At 55.7% G+C, this 15,033-nt stretch overlaps 1 protein-coding gene across 4 annotated transcripts in view; it reads left to right on the top strand.

Annotated features, from left to right (window-relative positions):
* The window catches only part of VAV2 (vav guanine nucleotide exchange factor 2), a 155,882-nt gene extending 143,087 nt beyond the window's left edge, over positions 1-12,795 (top strand). For 3 of the 4 annotated variants that reach the window (XM_075519503.1, XM_075519502.1, XM_075519504.1), the window contains 14 exons: positions 154-286; positions 1,464-1,573; positions 2,176-2,277; positions 2,382-2,470; positions 3,310-3,326; positions 3,679-3,700; positions 4,992-5,119; positions 5,357-5,431; positions 5,972-6,024; positions 6,773-6,889; positions 6,997-7,084; positions 7,179-7,302; positions 10,535-10,689; positions 11,471-12,795. In XM_075519503.1, coding sequence (XP_075375618.1) covers positions 154-286; positions 1,464-1,573; positions 2,176-2,277; positions 2,382-2,470; positions 3,310-3,326; positions 3,679-3,700; positions 4,992-5,119; positions 5,357-5,431; positions 5,972-6,024; positions 6,773-6,889; positions 6,997-7,084; positions 7,179-7,302; positions 10,535-10,689; positions 11,471-11,518 — 1,261 coding nt within the window. In that variant the 3' untranslated portion in view covers positions 11,519-12,795. Of the gene's footprint in view, positions 1-153; positions 287-1,463; positions 1,574-2,175; positions 2,278-2,381; positions 2,471-3,309; positions 3,327-3,678; positions 3,701-4,991; positions 5,120-5,356; positions 5,432-5,971; positions 6,025-6,772; positions 6,890-6,996; positions 7,085-7,178; positions 7,303-8,346; positions 8,434-10,534; positions 10,690-11,470 lie in introns of all 4 variants that reach the window. The other variant, XM_075519505.1, reaches the window with a different exon arrangement.
* The last annotated feature ends 2,238 nt before the right edge of the window (positions 12,796-15,033 follow it).

The raw sequence follows: 15,033 nt of genomic DNA, 5'->3' as shown, positions 1-15,033 counted from the left end.
GAAATCGCCATCAGTGTGAAATTATAGCACGGTTAGAACATTGAGCCGCGCTGGCTGGGAAGCTCTGCGGAGCTTTCCAAATAATTCCCGTTGAACGGGGCCCTTAATGAGATGTTTGACTGGGTTGCTTGTTTATTTGCTTGCTTTGGGCAGGTATTTATTTTTATTTGATAAAGTGGTGATCGTCTGCAAAAGGAAAGGATACAATTATGAGCTGAAAGAAATTATTGAGCTGCTCTTCCACAAGATGACTGACGACCCTATGAACAACAAGGACATTAAGAAGGTAGGTGGACCGGGGATCAGCTCTGCTGGAGAGCATTTTGGAGCTGTTTGGGCCAGTCCTTGGGTAGTAGGTTCCCATTAGCCTTCTAAAATAGAAACAGAGCTTGCAAAAAGCTGGAAAATAAATGCTCAGCTTTCAGGGCAGCCTTACAGAGAGTTGGGAAATGTTTATTAATGTGGGGCTGGGCTTGATCCTTGACCTCCGTCCTTGTAAAACATCCCTGAAGAAGCTGGGATGATTGGAGCTAGGAGAGAGGAAGCTGCTCCCTGCTTTCTGGCCTGCCGGCAGCGAGGGACGGGCAAGGAGCAAACATCGGACGGGGCAGGGGCAGGGGCAGGGGCAGGGCAGGGAGGGAAGGTCCGTCCGGATGTTCTCGCTCCCATGAGTCGCGGGGTGGAGGAGCCTGGAAAGCCAGCGTGAGCGTTGCCGATCAGCCTGCCAAAATCGGCACTTGGAGCACAGTTGCCACTGAAGGAACATAACTTTGCTGGTGGTTTGGGGCTTAGTCTGCAGCCATGAAGGAAAACCTCCCAGCTCTCAGTTTAGCAGAGACCCGTTAGCTTAATCCACTTACATGCAACGGGAAGAGGTATCGTACGGATGGGATAAGGGACATTTGGGTAAGAAAAGCCAATTTTAACCACTTGGATGCTGAAGAAATGCTGCTAGCTTTGTGTTTTAATGAAATATGTTTCCCCTTTGCTCTCCTATGCTTTCTAGTCTCATGGAAAAATGGTAAGCAAAGCACACCATCTTCTCTCGTGTTTTCTGTGCAATGTTGTAACGAGACGGGCAGAGCATATGTGCAGTGGGCAGGTCAGATGTTCCTCCTGGGCTGTCAGTTGCTGTCAGGGAGAGATATAATGGCTGGGGAGGATCCACTGGAGCAGAAAAATCTGGGTTCTCTCATCTGCCACCATAAAATCCTATTTGGCCCTAATGCACGGTGCCCAGCTGATTCAGGCATCATTAGTTGCGATGTTTTAGAGAAACACGGAGCTCTTCTTCCTCCTTCCCTGCTGTTACCTTTGCAAAGGTTCAGCAGTCCTTCAGAAGAAGGGACAGGAGCAGGCACTGAGAGCAGTTATTAAGGTGCCTGAATAAAAGCACGGCACGTTTTGCTGCTCAGGCGCTGGGAGCACAGCGGTCCGATCAGCGCTCTCGTTTTCTCTTGCAGTGGTCATACGGCTTCTACCTAATTCACCTTCAGGGAAAGCAGGGCTTCCAGTTCTTCTGCAAGACGGAGGAAATGAAGAGGAAGTGGATGGAGCAGTTTGAAATGGCAATGTGAGCGCAGTCGCCGAACGCGGGGGGAGAGGGTCTGACCGCGGTCTCGGCCCCCTTCCCAAGCTGTCACTGGAGAGCAGCTCTGATAGCAAAGCTTGCGATGGGGAAGCGTGCGTGGGCTTGCTGGATGGGTCCCTGCGCAAAGGGAGCTTGGGTCCGGCGTGAAATTCTCTGCCCCGAGCGTCTGCAGCAAAGCACGCGTGGCGCATCTCCGAAATGACTCCTGCAGGGATTGCCGTGGTGTCGGGCCCTGCGTGAAGCGCTGAGCCGGGGCTGGAGGAAGGCGTTGCAGGAGAAGGGCTGCTGCTGTGGGGACCTGGTCCGGAGCAGAGCAGGGGTTGGTGGCCCCGTGCTGGCAGGTCCGGGCTGTTCATTGAGTCGGGCAAGGGCCAAACGCGTGAATGTTGTCCCAGGGGAAGGTTGATGGGCAAAATTCTCTCTCTGCACAGTCAAGCCCCGAGTCTGCTTACAGACTTGATTTCTTATCTGTCCGTGTGGTTTCCAGACTTGGACTAAAATGCAAACAGCATTTGCCGTGACAGGTCACGAGTGCAGCATGGCTCGTAGGGACAGGTTGATAACCCCCCGGTCCTTTCCCTTAGGTCCAACATAAAGCCAGAGAAAGCCAATGCAAATCACCATAACTTTCAGATGTACACATTTGACAAGACTACCAACTGCAAAGCCTGCAGGATGTTCCTGAGGTGAGCAACATCCTTCCGGCTTTTCTGCATCTGCACTAAAACACGGAAAGAAAATCTCAAAGCCGAGGCTGAATTAGGACTTTCTGACTTCTTTTTTTGCGCAGAGGAACCTTCTACCAGGGCTATCTTTGCCCCAAATGTGGAGCGGGTGCTCATAAGGAGTGCTTGGAAGTCATTCCTCCCTGCAAGATAGGTGAGTTATTTCACATCATTAGCAGCTTGCGCCAAGGAGGTGAATGCATGTGAATGATCTGAAAGATTCGCTCCATAAAGCACGGATGTTTGTTAATGCGTAACAAAATCTGAGTACGCTCCCACCCACCTCCCAGGCTGTAATTCACAATGGCTGGTGGTTTAAAAACCGAACAAATCAACCCAAATCCCCCCAACCAAAGAGCTGAATCCCATGTATGTCAGAGGATCGCAGCAGCTCTGGGTATTAGGTGGGATGCACCTAGCCCTTGTGCTGGGAGGGCATTTGAGAGAGGTGATGATTTCTTGATAACATGTCGATATAACATGTCGATATCATGATAACATTTCATGATAACACGTCGGGTAGTGAAAGCAGGAGGGTCCGTGCCAGGAATCGTGTTTCTGATGAGAAGGAGACCTCATCTCCCGATCCCAAATGCCCCACAGCGCTGCAAAAACCTGTGTCCTTGATCTAAATTGGGCAAAACTGTGACTTGCCTCCCCTCGCCCGGGTCAGAGCCCTGATGCTGCTCGGTGCAGGGCACTGTCGTGGGGTGGCTACGGGGAGGTTTTAGGTGGGGAGCGGAGGGAGGAAGAAGCAAAATCGCAGAAGTGTGTGCAAGTGAGAAAAGGTCCTTGTCGGGCTCCAGTCCCTCCCTGGGTCTTGCCCACCCGGTTCAGAGTGATGACTCGAGTGACCCCAGCCTATGCTTTGTGCTTCCTCCATCAAGTTCAAGCGCTGATGCCGGTTTATTGATACTCGCAGTGTCAAGAGAAACAGAAAATGGGGTTTGCTGCCTCTTAAATTAACCACTTATTTCAACGTTTCTCTTGCAGGTTCTTCAGCAGACCAGGTACGTTGTTCGATGGCACTTTTCCCGCATCCCCCTCTGCCTTGGGCAGAGCCTGTATCCTTGCCCGGTCCAAGTGCGGGCAGCTCATGGGCAGAGCCAGCACCAGCCTCGGGGGGGTCCCCGTAATCTGGAGGGCAGGACTGGAGGCCGATGGCCTCTCCTCCAGCCTAAAACTGGCCTGGTCTGGGGGGCACCATGGTCCTCAGGAGGTGCCAGCACCCAGCTGGGGCGAGCACCGGGTGCCAGGGAGGTTTCAGGAGAGGGTTTCTTGTCCTGGTAGCTTCAGGCGGGTGCTCACGGAGGGAGCCCAGACCGCCGTGTCCTCATGGAGACTTTTCCTTTCTCTTTGCAGGATTCGCTGAGTGCTGGACCTGGTAAGGGCATGACTGTACTGCAGGAGGGCAAATAGAGACAGCGTCTTGATTGTGGCTGCAGGCGTCCCTAACGTTGAGCACGTGGGAGGGGGAAGCTCCTTCCGAAACCAGAAAGGAGCATTAGTAGCTGCAGAGGGGTCCTGTGCCGCCCTCGCAGCAAGCGATGGGGCTCCAGGGTCTCTCCTGTCCCCGCTCCCCAAAGCACCAGGTTGGGTCTCCTGCGGAAAGACCCGGCTCGTCCCTGGGCTCAGCCCTCGCCCGCCGCAGCCACCAGCACCCCATCGTTTCTTTGGGTGCATTCGTGCCCCTGGCTGCTCTGCTGTGCGGGTAAAGCTACACGTCACGCCGGTAACCGAGGAGAGCCTGGCGAATTTCCTTGTGCCAGGTCGTCCTTCAAAGCAGACCAAACGCGTCCTGGCAGGGAGGCTTGTTGGTGGTGGGGAGCATCTTCCTGCTGGCGCGCGTCCGGCGCGCTGCGGGGACGTGCAGCTCCAGGCGCTGCCCTCTGATGGGGCCGTTAGTCGTGATGGTTGCCGCAATTTTTTATTTTCCTTTGCTTAAAACTAGCCTTGACAGAGTGCTGGGCCTGCCCTGCCCATGCTCTGGCTCGAAGGAGAAGGAACAATTTGTTTTTGTGCTTTTTCTATTAAAAGGAAAGCCAAGCCTGGCAAAAAGAAACCTGACTCAAATTGGTGGTTAAAAAAAGAAAGCACAGAATGCTCTTGCTGGGCAGGGAGAGGCAGAGGTGGGAAAGCATTTTGAACATAAACTCTGTGGTTTTAGTGCAGTTGGGGAAGCTTCTTTAATGCGCAGTTGTTGGCGAGACAACTGGACTTTGGCTGCGAGCTTCGGGGGCGTTTGGGTCCCAGGTCCAGCTGAAATTCAGTGGAAGCCAAGTGTTCACTGGTCCCTTTGGCAATCGCGGGTGTCACCACTGAACCCGGCGGGGTTTGGTGCCGGCCGGGCATTGCCGAACGAGAGCTGGTCTGCCGCGGCGAGGTTCAAGTCCAGGTGCAGGGCTGGGAGTCGGAGCTTTGGCTTGGCTCCGTCCTTCAGGGGTTTATTTTTGCTCAGTGAACTCAGCCATCCATGTAACGGCAGGAGCCAAGAGCGTTCTCTGTGGGCACTGTTCCGTTCTGCTTCCATGCTTTCTGCCCCCCAAATCCTGCCTGCCGGTGCTGCTGGGTTTGTGGTTCGCAGGATGAGGAACAACAGGCTTCAGGGAGGGTGTCTGTGTTCTGCGTCTTGTTAACAGGGTCTAGGTGATGAAGCTGTTTTGCATCTGTTCCAGGTCCTAAAATGGTGGCGGTTCAGAATTACCACGGGAACCCAGCCCCCCCCGGGAAGCCGGTGCTGACATTTCAAATCGGGGATGTGATCGAGCTGCTGAGGGGGGACCCTGACTCGCCGTGGTGGGAGGTGAGAGCGATTCCCCTCAGGAAATTCCCGGGAAGTTTTAAACCAATGACTTCGGCGTCATCCCTTTTATTTGTGGGCTTTCCCGGAGTGCAGGGATGTGCTGGGGCTCTGGAGCTGGGGGGTCTGCGAGGTGGTTTGGAGCCCAGGAGCTGCAGCGGGGACCGTCCCTGTCCTTGCACGCCACAAACGTTGCTTGCCCGTGCACGTCCCAGGTTGACACCCGGCTTGGCTTTGCAGGGGCGGTTGCTGCAGACGAAGAAGTCGGGTTATTTTCCCAGCTCGTCGGTAAAGCCCTGCCCCGTTGATGCAAGGGTAAGTGCCAAAGAGGAGATGGAGCCGGGAGCACCTATGGGTGCTGCGGGAGTGCCGGGGCGGGCGCTGGGGGCTGTCACGGGAGACGCTGCTCTGGCAGTGCCTGTTGCTCTTCTCAGCCTTCTGCTTGAGACCTTGGTCCTTCCAGTAAGCCCCTGGCCCTTGATTGAGGCCTTTTACTGTGGCCGAATTAGCGAGGAAGTGGATCCATCGTCCCGTGGTTGCAAATGTCTGGTCAGGTTGGTCTCAGCCCCGTTCCCAAGGTTGGGGTTGGTGTGACCAGGTCTGGACTCCGTTCTGGCTGTCAGCTGCTTCCCAAGTAAAAAGCGCTCAGGTAAATGAAAAAATGCAGCATGCTCATCACAGCTGGGAGGCCGAGAGAGAAACGCTCAGCGGCAACGCTGCCCTCCGCCGCCGAAGCCAATAATTCAGAAGCGGCTTGGCAGACGAAAACCCTCCCGTGGAGAGGAGCATCTCGCACGTGATCTGCAGCCTGATGAGATGCCGGCTCATCAGTAATAAGCAATGCTCTCTTTGCAGCCTCCCAACAGCCGGCCGCCCTCGCGGGAGATAGACTACACGGCGTACCCGTGGTGAGTTGCCCTGCCTGCCGCTGGAAATGGCCTTTCTCTGGCCAGAAAGATATACCGACCTTGCCTTTTAATTGTTACTTTGTCAGGAATCCACTCTAATAATGATTTGTGAACGCTGGTTGGCAATGCTTTGCATCCCGCCTCCCCCGCGGCCACGGGGCAGCCGCTGCAGCAGCGTTCGGGTGTTGAAACCTGGTGCAGCCCTGGCAGCGTCAGAGGGGATTTCTTCACTGATGGAGAGGGTCAGAGGCGAAAGGAGAGATGCTGGTTTCTCTTCCCATTTTCTGTGTTTTCTGTGCCCGGAAAAGCGTTTTGGGAGGAAGGAAGCAATTCCTGCCTTGGCAGGAGAGGCTGCACTTGCCTCGCCTCCTGCTCCTTCCCTCCAGCTCCAGCCAGGTTTTCAAATCCACGAGTCCAAATTATCGCCGCTCCCCAGCTCTCGCTGAAGCCTCGTTCACCTGGGGACCTATTCCCAATTAGTGGGATTTTTTAGGTGCGCTGGAAACATGAGAGATTTCAAAGGGAAGAGGTTGCACTCTGCATCGCTCGTTCCCTCTGTCCAGTGGCTGAGCAGCTTCTTCTGTATCTCTGGGCACTTTCCTTTCTTCTCATGAAGTTTTGGATGAGACCTGTTTCTCTACTTGCCCAACCTCAATGCCTTTGAAAAGGATGTCTCTCTCTGTCTAAAACATGCCTATTTTAAAGATATGCATTGATTTTTAGTTAATTAATTAACCTCTGGGCTCAGGTTCGCAGGGAACATGGAGCGGCAGCAGACGGACAACCTGCTCAAGTCTCACGTCAGCGGCACCTACCTGATCCGGGAGCGGCCGGCCGAGGCCGAGCGCTTTGCCATCAGTATTAAGTGAGTAATACTTAATTTAGTAATTTAGTGCTACTCCCATGAGGAGGGCGAGACGGGGCTGGAGCACGCGGCTACGTTCTCTTGAGTGCCTTTGCTACCGTTCGCAGGTTCAACGAGGAGGTGAAGCACATCAAGGTGGTGGAGAAGGACAACTGGATTCACATCACGGAAGCCAAGAAGTTTGAAAGCTTGCTGGTAGGTTTTCGTAGCCCCTTTGAGCGCGCGCGCCGTCCCTGCAAGTCACGCAGAGGACAGCAGAGACAGCCGGGTGCCCCTCCGTCCTCCGCAGGAGCTGGTCGAATACTACCAGAGCCACTCGCTGAAGGAGAGCTTCAAGCAGCTGGACACAACGCTGAAATACCCCTATAAATCTCGGGAGCGCTCTACCTCCAGGACCTTCACCCGCTCTCCAGGTAAAACCCAGCTCAGCCGTGCGAGCCGTTAAACCCCTGACGGAAAATCTCAGCCTTTCAGCAAGGCGTAGGAGCACCGTCTGGACGAAGGGATTTATAGCTTTGCTGTAGGGCTCGAGCCCCCTAATTTGCAAATGAGTCCCCTGTTCGTCTGGTGGCATTTTGAGGACGGGTCTCACAGGAGGTGGGGGGGTCGGGGGGGTCCGGCCGAGCTGGGGCTGCCTGGTGCTGCTCCCCCAAGCCCGTGCGGCTCCGCGGAGCGGGTGCAGCCTCCCAGGGAGAGCTTTTCCTGGGGGGGGGGGGGGGCTGGTTTCCCTCCTGTGGTTTTGCACCCTGTGCTCGGGGGTGGTTTGCCACTGCCTGGTCCTGCCGGGAGAGGAGCTGGGGCTGCAGGGGCAGCCCGTCCGCCTGCGGGTAGCGAGCAGAGATGTGATGCTCTGTTAGCAGGATATATCGTGTCTTACCTGCCCACGTGAGTTTTTGTGCCTGTCTTTTAATGGATCCAGCTCCGGTGTCACTTGTGATGGTTAGAATCCCAGTGGGACTCCTTTAATGGAGATGATGGTAGAAATGGTAAGCCTGTGCCTAAAATTAAAAAAAAAAAAAAAAAAGAAGAAAAAAATCAAAACAAATGGAAAGCAAAATGTGCATTAGTGCAAAATGTTCCATTTTGTCTAAAAGCCTGAGTGCAGAAATAATGACTTTGTGGGGAAAAATGCATTGTTTTAAAAACTTTTTCCGTGGTATATTTTAAAAAGAATACCAAAGGAAGATAGTTTTTTAAACGTTGATTAAATATCTTTTCTAATAAAATACAACCCTAGGATGACTTCTGAGCCCCCACACAGGCTGTGGGGCTGCGGACGGACCTGCCGCTGGTTGTCCCAGCTCCGAGCCCCTGCGCAAGACCTCCTGTATACTTTGCCCTGTATTTCTCCTTCGGCTTTTAAAGCATTGTGCATTATATATATATATTTTTTTTTTTTTAATTTCCTTTTTAATGCGTGTTCTGCCTCTTTCTGTTTCTCTCTAACCTCTTTGCAGCCTCCTGCGCTTCCTACAACTTTTCTTTTCTCAGTCCTCAGGGCCTCAACTTTTCTTCTCAGAGCTCCTCCAGTCCCTTCTGGTCAGGTACCAGTGCCTCTCCCCGCCGGAGAGACCTGCCACCTTCCCCAGGCTGCAGCATCCCCAGCTTGAAAGCCATCGCCAGCGGGACCGGCGGGGTCCCCGCTGTCCCTCCATCACCCGCAGGCAGTTCAGGGGGTCCCCAGTGCTGCCCTGGGGCACAGCCTGGAAATAAGTTAATTAACCGTGGCTTGGCTGGAAGCAAAACGCGCTCCCCCCTCTCCCCAAAATCAAGGCAGGGAGGAGATGGAGTTGTCGCTATTTGAGAAAGGGGGCTAAAATTAACGAAAAAGTGAATCTAGCACATTGGGATCTCATGATGTACTTCAAGCTCGACCCGCCTATCCCGTGTGTTTCACCAAACGAGCATCGGCATCACACCGTCTTCCAGACCGTTCCTCCTTGCTGTACAAGGAGAACATCTCATGTCCGGCAGTTTTTGAGCTCTGGTATCCGAGGCCGCTCGGGAGCCCCTTGCTGAGGAGGCGGGGGGGAACCTGCGCTGTCAAATGCGTTTGGTGGCTCGGTCCCTGCAGAGAGAGCAGTGGTGCTCCGGCCTTTGGACCCCATTGATTAAATGCGTTACAGACTGGTGTCTTCCTCCCCGTTTGGCAGGGATCAGAGCAAAGTCGTGCAAGTTCATTTCTTCCCGTTTCAGCCTTTACCTTTCAGTGTTTTCTTTAGGCTGGACAGGGCAAATCATCGGCAAAGCCACACGTGCTTTCCTTGGTGCCGTGTTTGGGAAGAGCACTTAACTTTTCAAGGTGTTAGAACATGATTCTGGGAATTTGGGATCCTTTAATGCTATGGAAAGTATTGCAGAAAGTAATTTGTGCAGCAATGGGCTCTGAGCAAGCTCCTGATGACAAGAGTTCAAAGCTGCCGCGAGTCTCGCTCCGTTCTCCAGCCTGGCTGCCTGGCGAGGACGGACGAGCCCTCCAGTGATTGCACGTTGTGTGTCTGGACCGTCTCCATCGCCATCCTCATCTCTTTCCATCCCGAGAGCTGAAAACCTGGGCAAAGCTTTTCCTCAAACTTAGTTCAACCTTGGTTTGCAAACTTTTAAAATTGAAACTAATCCTCGGAAGTCCTGGGACAAAAAGGGTGGCTTCACCGAAACACGGTGTCCCTTCAGGGTGGGGGTTTTTTTTTGCAAACTTCAGAGGAGGGGCATTTTTCTCCTCCTCTGCCCATCCCATCCCTCCCACCGTTGCTCTCCAACCCTCCTTCCCCCTGCCCAGGCGCTGGGGCAGGGAAGCCGAGCGCTGCCCCTGCCTTTCCCCCCTCACTGCTCCCCCTCGTGCCTCCCCGACCATCCCCTGCCCGAAGCGATGGAGATCCGCGGTGCTGGGGCCCTGCTGGTGCTGGCAGAGGCCGGGTCCCGGGAGGGCTCACGGGGCCGTGCTTCTTATCACAAGCTGTTGGTCGGCGTGAGGGTTTGCAGGGTGCTTTTGCACCTTTTGGTCTGTTACGGGACTAAATTTCCAAGGGCTCTGGCTGCTCCCTGGCAGGGAGAGGAGCAGGGAGAATACCGGGTTAGCAGCTTGTTCCTCCTCATGGCAAAACATACAGGTGTTGCTCAGCATCTCTAGGAGGATCCAATCCCAGTAACTCAATTTTCTGAAATAGTTTAAATACAGGTTGATTTGTGAAATCTTTTGACAAGGTGGTCGCATCAGGTGCTGGGAGCTAGACTTATATTGATAGCGGAACGGGATTTTTCCATGATTTCATTGCTAGTGGATGGTGTATTCCTATGAAATCTTTTCTTTTACCACCTTCTCACGAAAGTGCCCCTCACCCCAGCAATCCCCACCAAGCCCCTCCTGGACTCTCCTGGTCAGCAGAGAGGGGCTTCCCAAGCCCGTGGAGCTGTTTAAAGCCCAGCAGGAATCCAGTTTAACCCCAGCCACCCCAGTCCGTGCGGGGCCGAGCAATTCGGATGAGGCCAGCCCCGCCATCCAAGCTGCTCCAGGTCTTGGTGTTGCCACGGGAGCCAGCGCCGCGGTGGAAAACCCAGGTTGAACCTCACCAAGCTTTCCCCAGGCTTCGGCCGGTCCCATGCGGCGGGGCAGCTCCCGACTCCCTCTGCTTTGTCCCCTCGCAGTGTTCACCCCACGGGTCGTAGGGACGGCGGTGGCACGATACAACTTCGCGGCGCGGGACATGCGGGAGCTCTCGCTGCGAGAGGGCGACGTGGTGAAGATCTACAGCAGGATTGGCGGGGACCAGGGATGGTGGAAGGGGGAAACCAATGGAAGAGTGAGTGCATCCAGATAACGTCCTGTCCCGTTTCTCCAGCGCGCGGTCCTCCCTGCTCTCGACCTGCCGAGCCGGAGCACAGCCTGCTGTCGGGACAGCAAAGGGCAGGGGGACACGTCCCACTCCCTCTTGCTCTTTTCCAGCCGGTGGATGGGCTGTCGCCTCACGAGAGCCACCGCTGTGTTGCCAGTCGGTGCTGTGTGGCGGTGACACGTGGTGCCCGGTGTGCGCGGCAGATGGGCAGGCGGGCACGGCAGCTCGGGCGATGTCCGAGTCTGCTCTTCCTTAAACCTGCACGGGGGGGATTTACGCAGGAGTGGCTCTGCAGGCGAAAGGCTCGGCATCCCGGGGAAAAGCAGCAGGCTGATGGCTTGACCTGCCGTTCCACAGAGTTTGTAGCACTGGGGACAGATTCTTCATGCCCTGAGCCCTTATATATTGCAGACAACCTATGTGTCTAAGGCAATGTATAGTTGCTAGCTCTGTCCCAAATTAGCGTAACGGCTGCACCGCCTCCCCGTCACCGCTACGCGTTGGGACGCGGGCGCTTCCCGCACCGTACAAATGGCTCACCGGGAACAGCGCGTGGTGGCATTGCTTAGGGACATGGTGTAGTGGTGGGCTTGGCAGTGTTGGGTTTACGGTTGGACTCAATGATCTTAAAGGTCTTTTCCAACCTATACGATTCTGTGATTCTGTGGCGGGGGCATAGTCCCGGTGACGGAACAGGAGGTCCCTTCAGCTCCCCAGTCTCCAGCTCACCTCTCCGCTTCCCCGACAGGTTGGCTGGTTTCCCTCGACGTACGTGGAGGAGGAGGGGGTGCAATGACTCCGGGGATGTCTGATGGAAAGTCGTCGAGCGCCCAGAGCGAGCCGCTGCGGACCGTGCACACTTGTCCCGACGCCTGCGGCTCCCCGTGAGACGCGGCCGGATGCCTCCCAGGACTGCTCTCGCAGACTCTCTAGCAATCCGTTCCTCTGTACAGTGTGTGCGCGCGTGCACGTCGGGGCCGCCGGCGGCCTCGCTCCTGTTACGTGTATAGAAGATTGATGGTCTGTCGGATAACGTTCGTGTAGCAGCTGCGGAAGAGTCCCGGGAAAGCTGCGCTCCCCTGCATGGACAGAGCTGAGAGACTCTGCGCGGTGCCTGCCAGAGGATGGGCTCCTCCAAACCTTTTTCGCTAAAGGTGTTTTAAAAGCCACTGTGGTGATGGTGGTGGGTGGGTGAGGCTGAAGGTTGGCGCCTGGGCTGGTGCCCGGGTGTGCCAAGGTGAGAATTTGGGGGTTTCTAAGGGGTGGGGAGCGACTCGGCCCCGAGGAGACGACACGGACCCCGCGCCACGCCACTGGGGTGGGCTCCCCGGGTCCGGGTTTTGGCAGCCTCCCTGGCAGCCGTGCGGCAGTGCCCAGCAGCACTGCGCCGCGGCCGGGGCGAGGGGGCAGAGCGGGGACACCCGGCCCGGGGGGAGGAAACGGCTCTTGCTCGTCCCTGAAGGGTGCCAGCTGTGAAACCAGGAGCGCGTTTTTGATCATCAGACGTAGGCTGGAAGTGGACCTCCAGGTCGGACAGGAGGGGAAAAAGCCGCTTTGGCATCCCAAGCCCGTTTTCTTTACAACCACCTTCAGTCCCACCAGCCTTGCCGCGGGCGAAGGGGGCAGCCCGGGGTGCAGACTGGTTCCACTGGTGAGCAGGAGGTCTTGGCGCGTTGCAGGAGTGGAGAAGTGCTTTGCCACACAAGCGTTTTGGAGGCCATCAAGGCACCAGGTACATGCAGAGGAGCGGACGGGAGCGTGCGTCTGTGGGTCTGTCCTGCCCTCGCTCCCAGCTTGGCCCTGCTGCAGGCAGGACCCCCCCCCCCCCCCCCCCCCCCGGAGCCAGGCTGATTTTTTTGCAGCCGTGACGTGTCCCACCTTGCTGAGCTTAGGGGGCGAACCCACCTGAGTAAGGGCTACGGTATCAACTCCTGATTCCTCTCGCTAAGTTGTGAAAGCATCTCTTCTTCCCCAGCTGTGTGCACTTTTGGGGGCTGTGAGCGTGGCCCCCTCTCCTCCTCCCGCGGGCTGTTACTGCTGCTGCTGTCAAGTAAAGGTCCGTCTGTCTTGGCATTGCCCTTTGTCCTGAGCACCGTCCGTCCGAGCCTGTTCTTTCCAAAGCGCAGCCCCTGTGGTTGGTAGGCAGAGCTGTCGGGTGGAAATCCTGGCCGTCGTCTTCTGCCGGGCAGCGGCTTTACTCTCCAGCTCCAGAATTTCCTTCCAAAGTGCAAATATGAACAAATCCACGTGTGGGCGTGTGGCAGGGAACAACTTTCCTCTACCCGATTTCTGAGCCCCGGGAGATGCCCTCCAGCCTCTCTGAATAAGTGGCATTTTGAGCTGGTGCTGCCGTGCATGATGATGTTCCCCCGGGACTTGCGGTGGTCCTGCCGTGCGGCACCGCGTCCCCGGTGTGAGCTCTCGGCATCGCGCTGGCGCAGGTCCGGGAGATGCCAGCGTTGGGTGGGTGAGCGGTGCCGATGCCCTCGGTCCCCGACACGGGGGTACCACGGCTGCATCTGAAGCCTTGCCGCAAAGGGAGCGGCAGCGCCCTGCTCGGGATAATAAATGGGAGAGTTTGGGGTTCTCAAGGAAAAGACATTAACTTGGAAATTAAACGTTGTTGCTCAGCGACAAGCCCAGAGCCGCCCGACTGCGCTGCCCGTCCCTCCGGGAGTGGCCCCGCTCTCGGTGCCGCGGGGGGAGCGGGGTGGGTGCAGCCGGGGTCTGGCCGGGGCAGATGCCCACCGGGGGTCTCGCTCTGTGGGGTGACGGGGATGCGGAGGGGGCTCGGGGCTTTCCCACGGTACTGTCTGGTGCTACCCTCTCCCGGCCAGCCCCTCGGTGCTCAGCTCGGGGTACGCTCAAGGGGGAGCAGCCAGCAGGGAGCTGGCAGTGCCCTGCTCCTCCTCTGCAAAGCAAAGGGCCCCGCTCCCGTTGCCGGAGCTGCGCTGGAGCCGCGGGTGTGTTTAGGGTGGATGAGACGCACGCGCGCGCCCGAGACAGACTCGCGATGGCTCGTGCTGCGCCTCAGATCCCGAAGCCTTACGCGTCCCTGCTGTTTAACGTGGCCGATTTTGCACGGCAGCCAGGGCATCCCCTCTGGAAGAGCACGTTCTCTGTCACGGGGCCCGCGGCACCGTCTCTCCCTTACACCCCAAAGGGAACCCCGACCTCCACCGCCGCCTGCGCTCCCCTCCCAGCCCTGCCAAATCCCCCTCCCTCCGGAGAGCTCTCCCTCTTGTGTTTACTGTTGTAAGAAACTTGTTAAAAAGATGGTTTTGTTTGTAAGTAATTATTCAGCCATTTGCCACATTATATATCTGTGAATAAGAAGGGAAATGTTTTTTTATGATGGCGAGAAAATTGTATATATATTTTAGTTCATCGCAGATCATTCAAAATTGCAATGGGATACGTTGGAAAATAATATGTAAATTCCTTGGGTTTTTCCTTTGCACTGCACTAACTGGGGTAGGGTGGAGGGGGTTTAAAGATAAAACTGTTTGTTTATGGAATAGTTTGTAGCTGGGAATTTGGAAATCATTTGGAATAGCTTGTAATGCTGGAATAGAAACTTTAGCTGCTACTTAGAAACCCTTTTGCATGTGGTTTTTCCAGACCTTTTTAAGTTACAATACATCAAAGTAAATTCCACAACGAAAAAATAAAGTGTAATTTTGCTGATAGGTTTTTTTCCAGCCGTGGTTTTTAACTGCGGCTCAAGCTCGGGCTCATGTCGGGCTTCTTGTCACTAAAGCCCCCGTGGCCGCGCTGGGGCCAGAGGGGTGGCTTGGCCGGTCCGGGGGAGACGCGTGCTCACGGGGACGGATCCTTTCCGATTGCTGCCATGGAGCGTAAGCGTTCGTACCCCTTCCAAAACTCAGAGTAAATCCTTCCCGCAGTGCCAGACGTGGCTCTGGGCAGTGGGACGCTGCTGAAGCCGACCGCTCGCCTCTTGAGTTCCTTCTCCTCGTTTCTGGAGCAGCTGCTTCCCCCGCCGTTGTGCCGCGCTCCTGCTGGGCGGCTTTCCTGGGGCTCCTCTCCCTGCCCCAGCCACATCGCTGGGGGGTGAGAGAAGGAGCGTGATTTTCCATGGTTTTTAGTCGCTCCCAAGTCTCATATTCCAGAATCCCACTCGGCCCTGCACGCAGCGGTGTTTTCCAGAGCAATAAAAGAAATTGCGCAGTTGCTTAGAAAATACCCGCGGCATTGCTGGAGGTTTCACCCGAGAGCAGGCACGTGAGATGCCACTGTGAGCTGCCATGTCATTTAATTAATAATAACATTAATTTTTCTCTGCTCTTGGAG

The sequence above is a fragment of the Mycteria americana genome, chromosome 17, assembly GCF_035582795.1.
Source record: "Mycteria americana isolate JAX WOST 10 ecotype Jacksonville Zoo and Gardens chromosome 17, USCA_MyAme_1.0, whole genome shotgun sequence".
Lineage (NCBI taxonomy): Eukaryota > Metazoa > Chordata > Aves > Ciconiiformes > Ciconiidae > Mycteria > Mycteria americana.
This window is presented reverse-complemented; position numbering and strand designations above follow the sequence as displayed.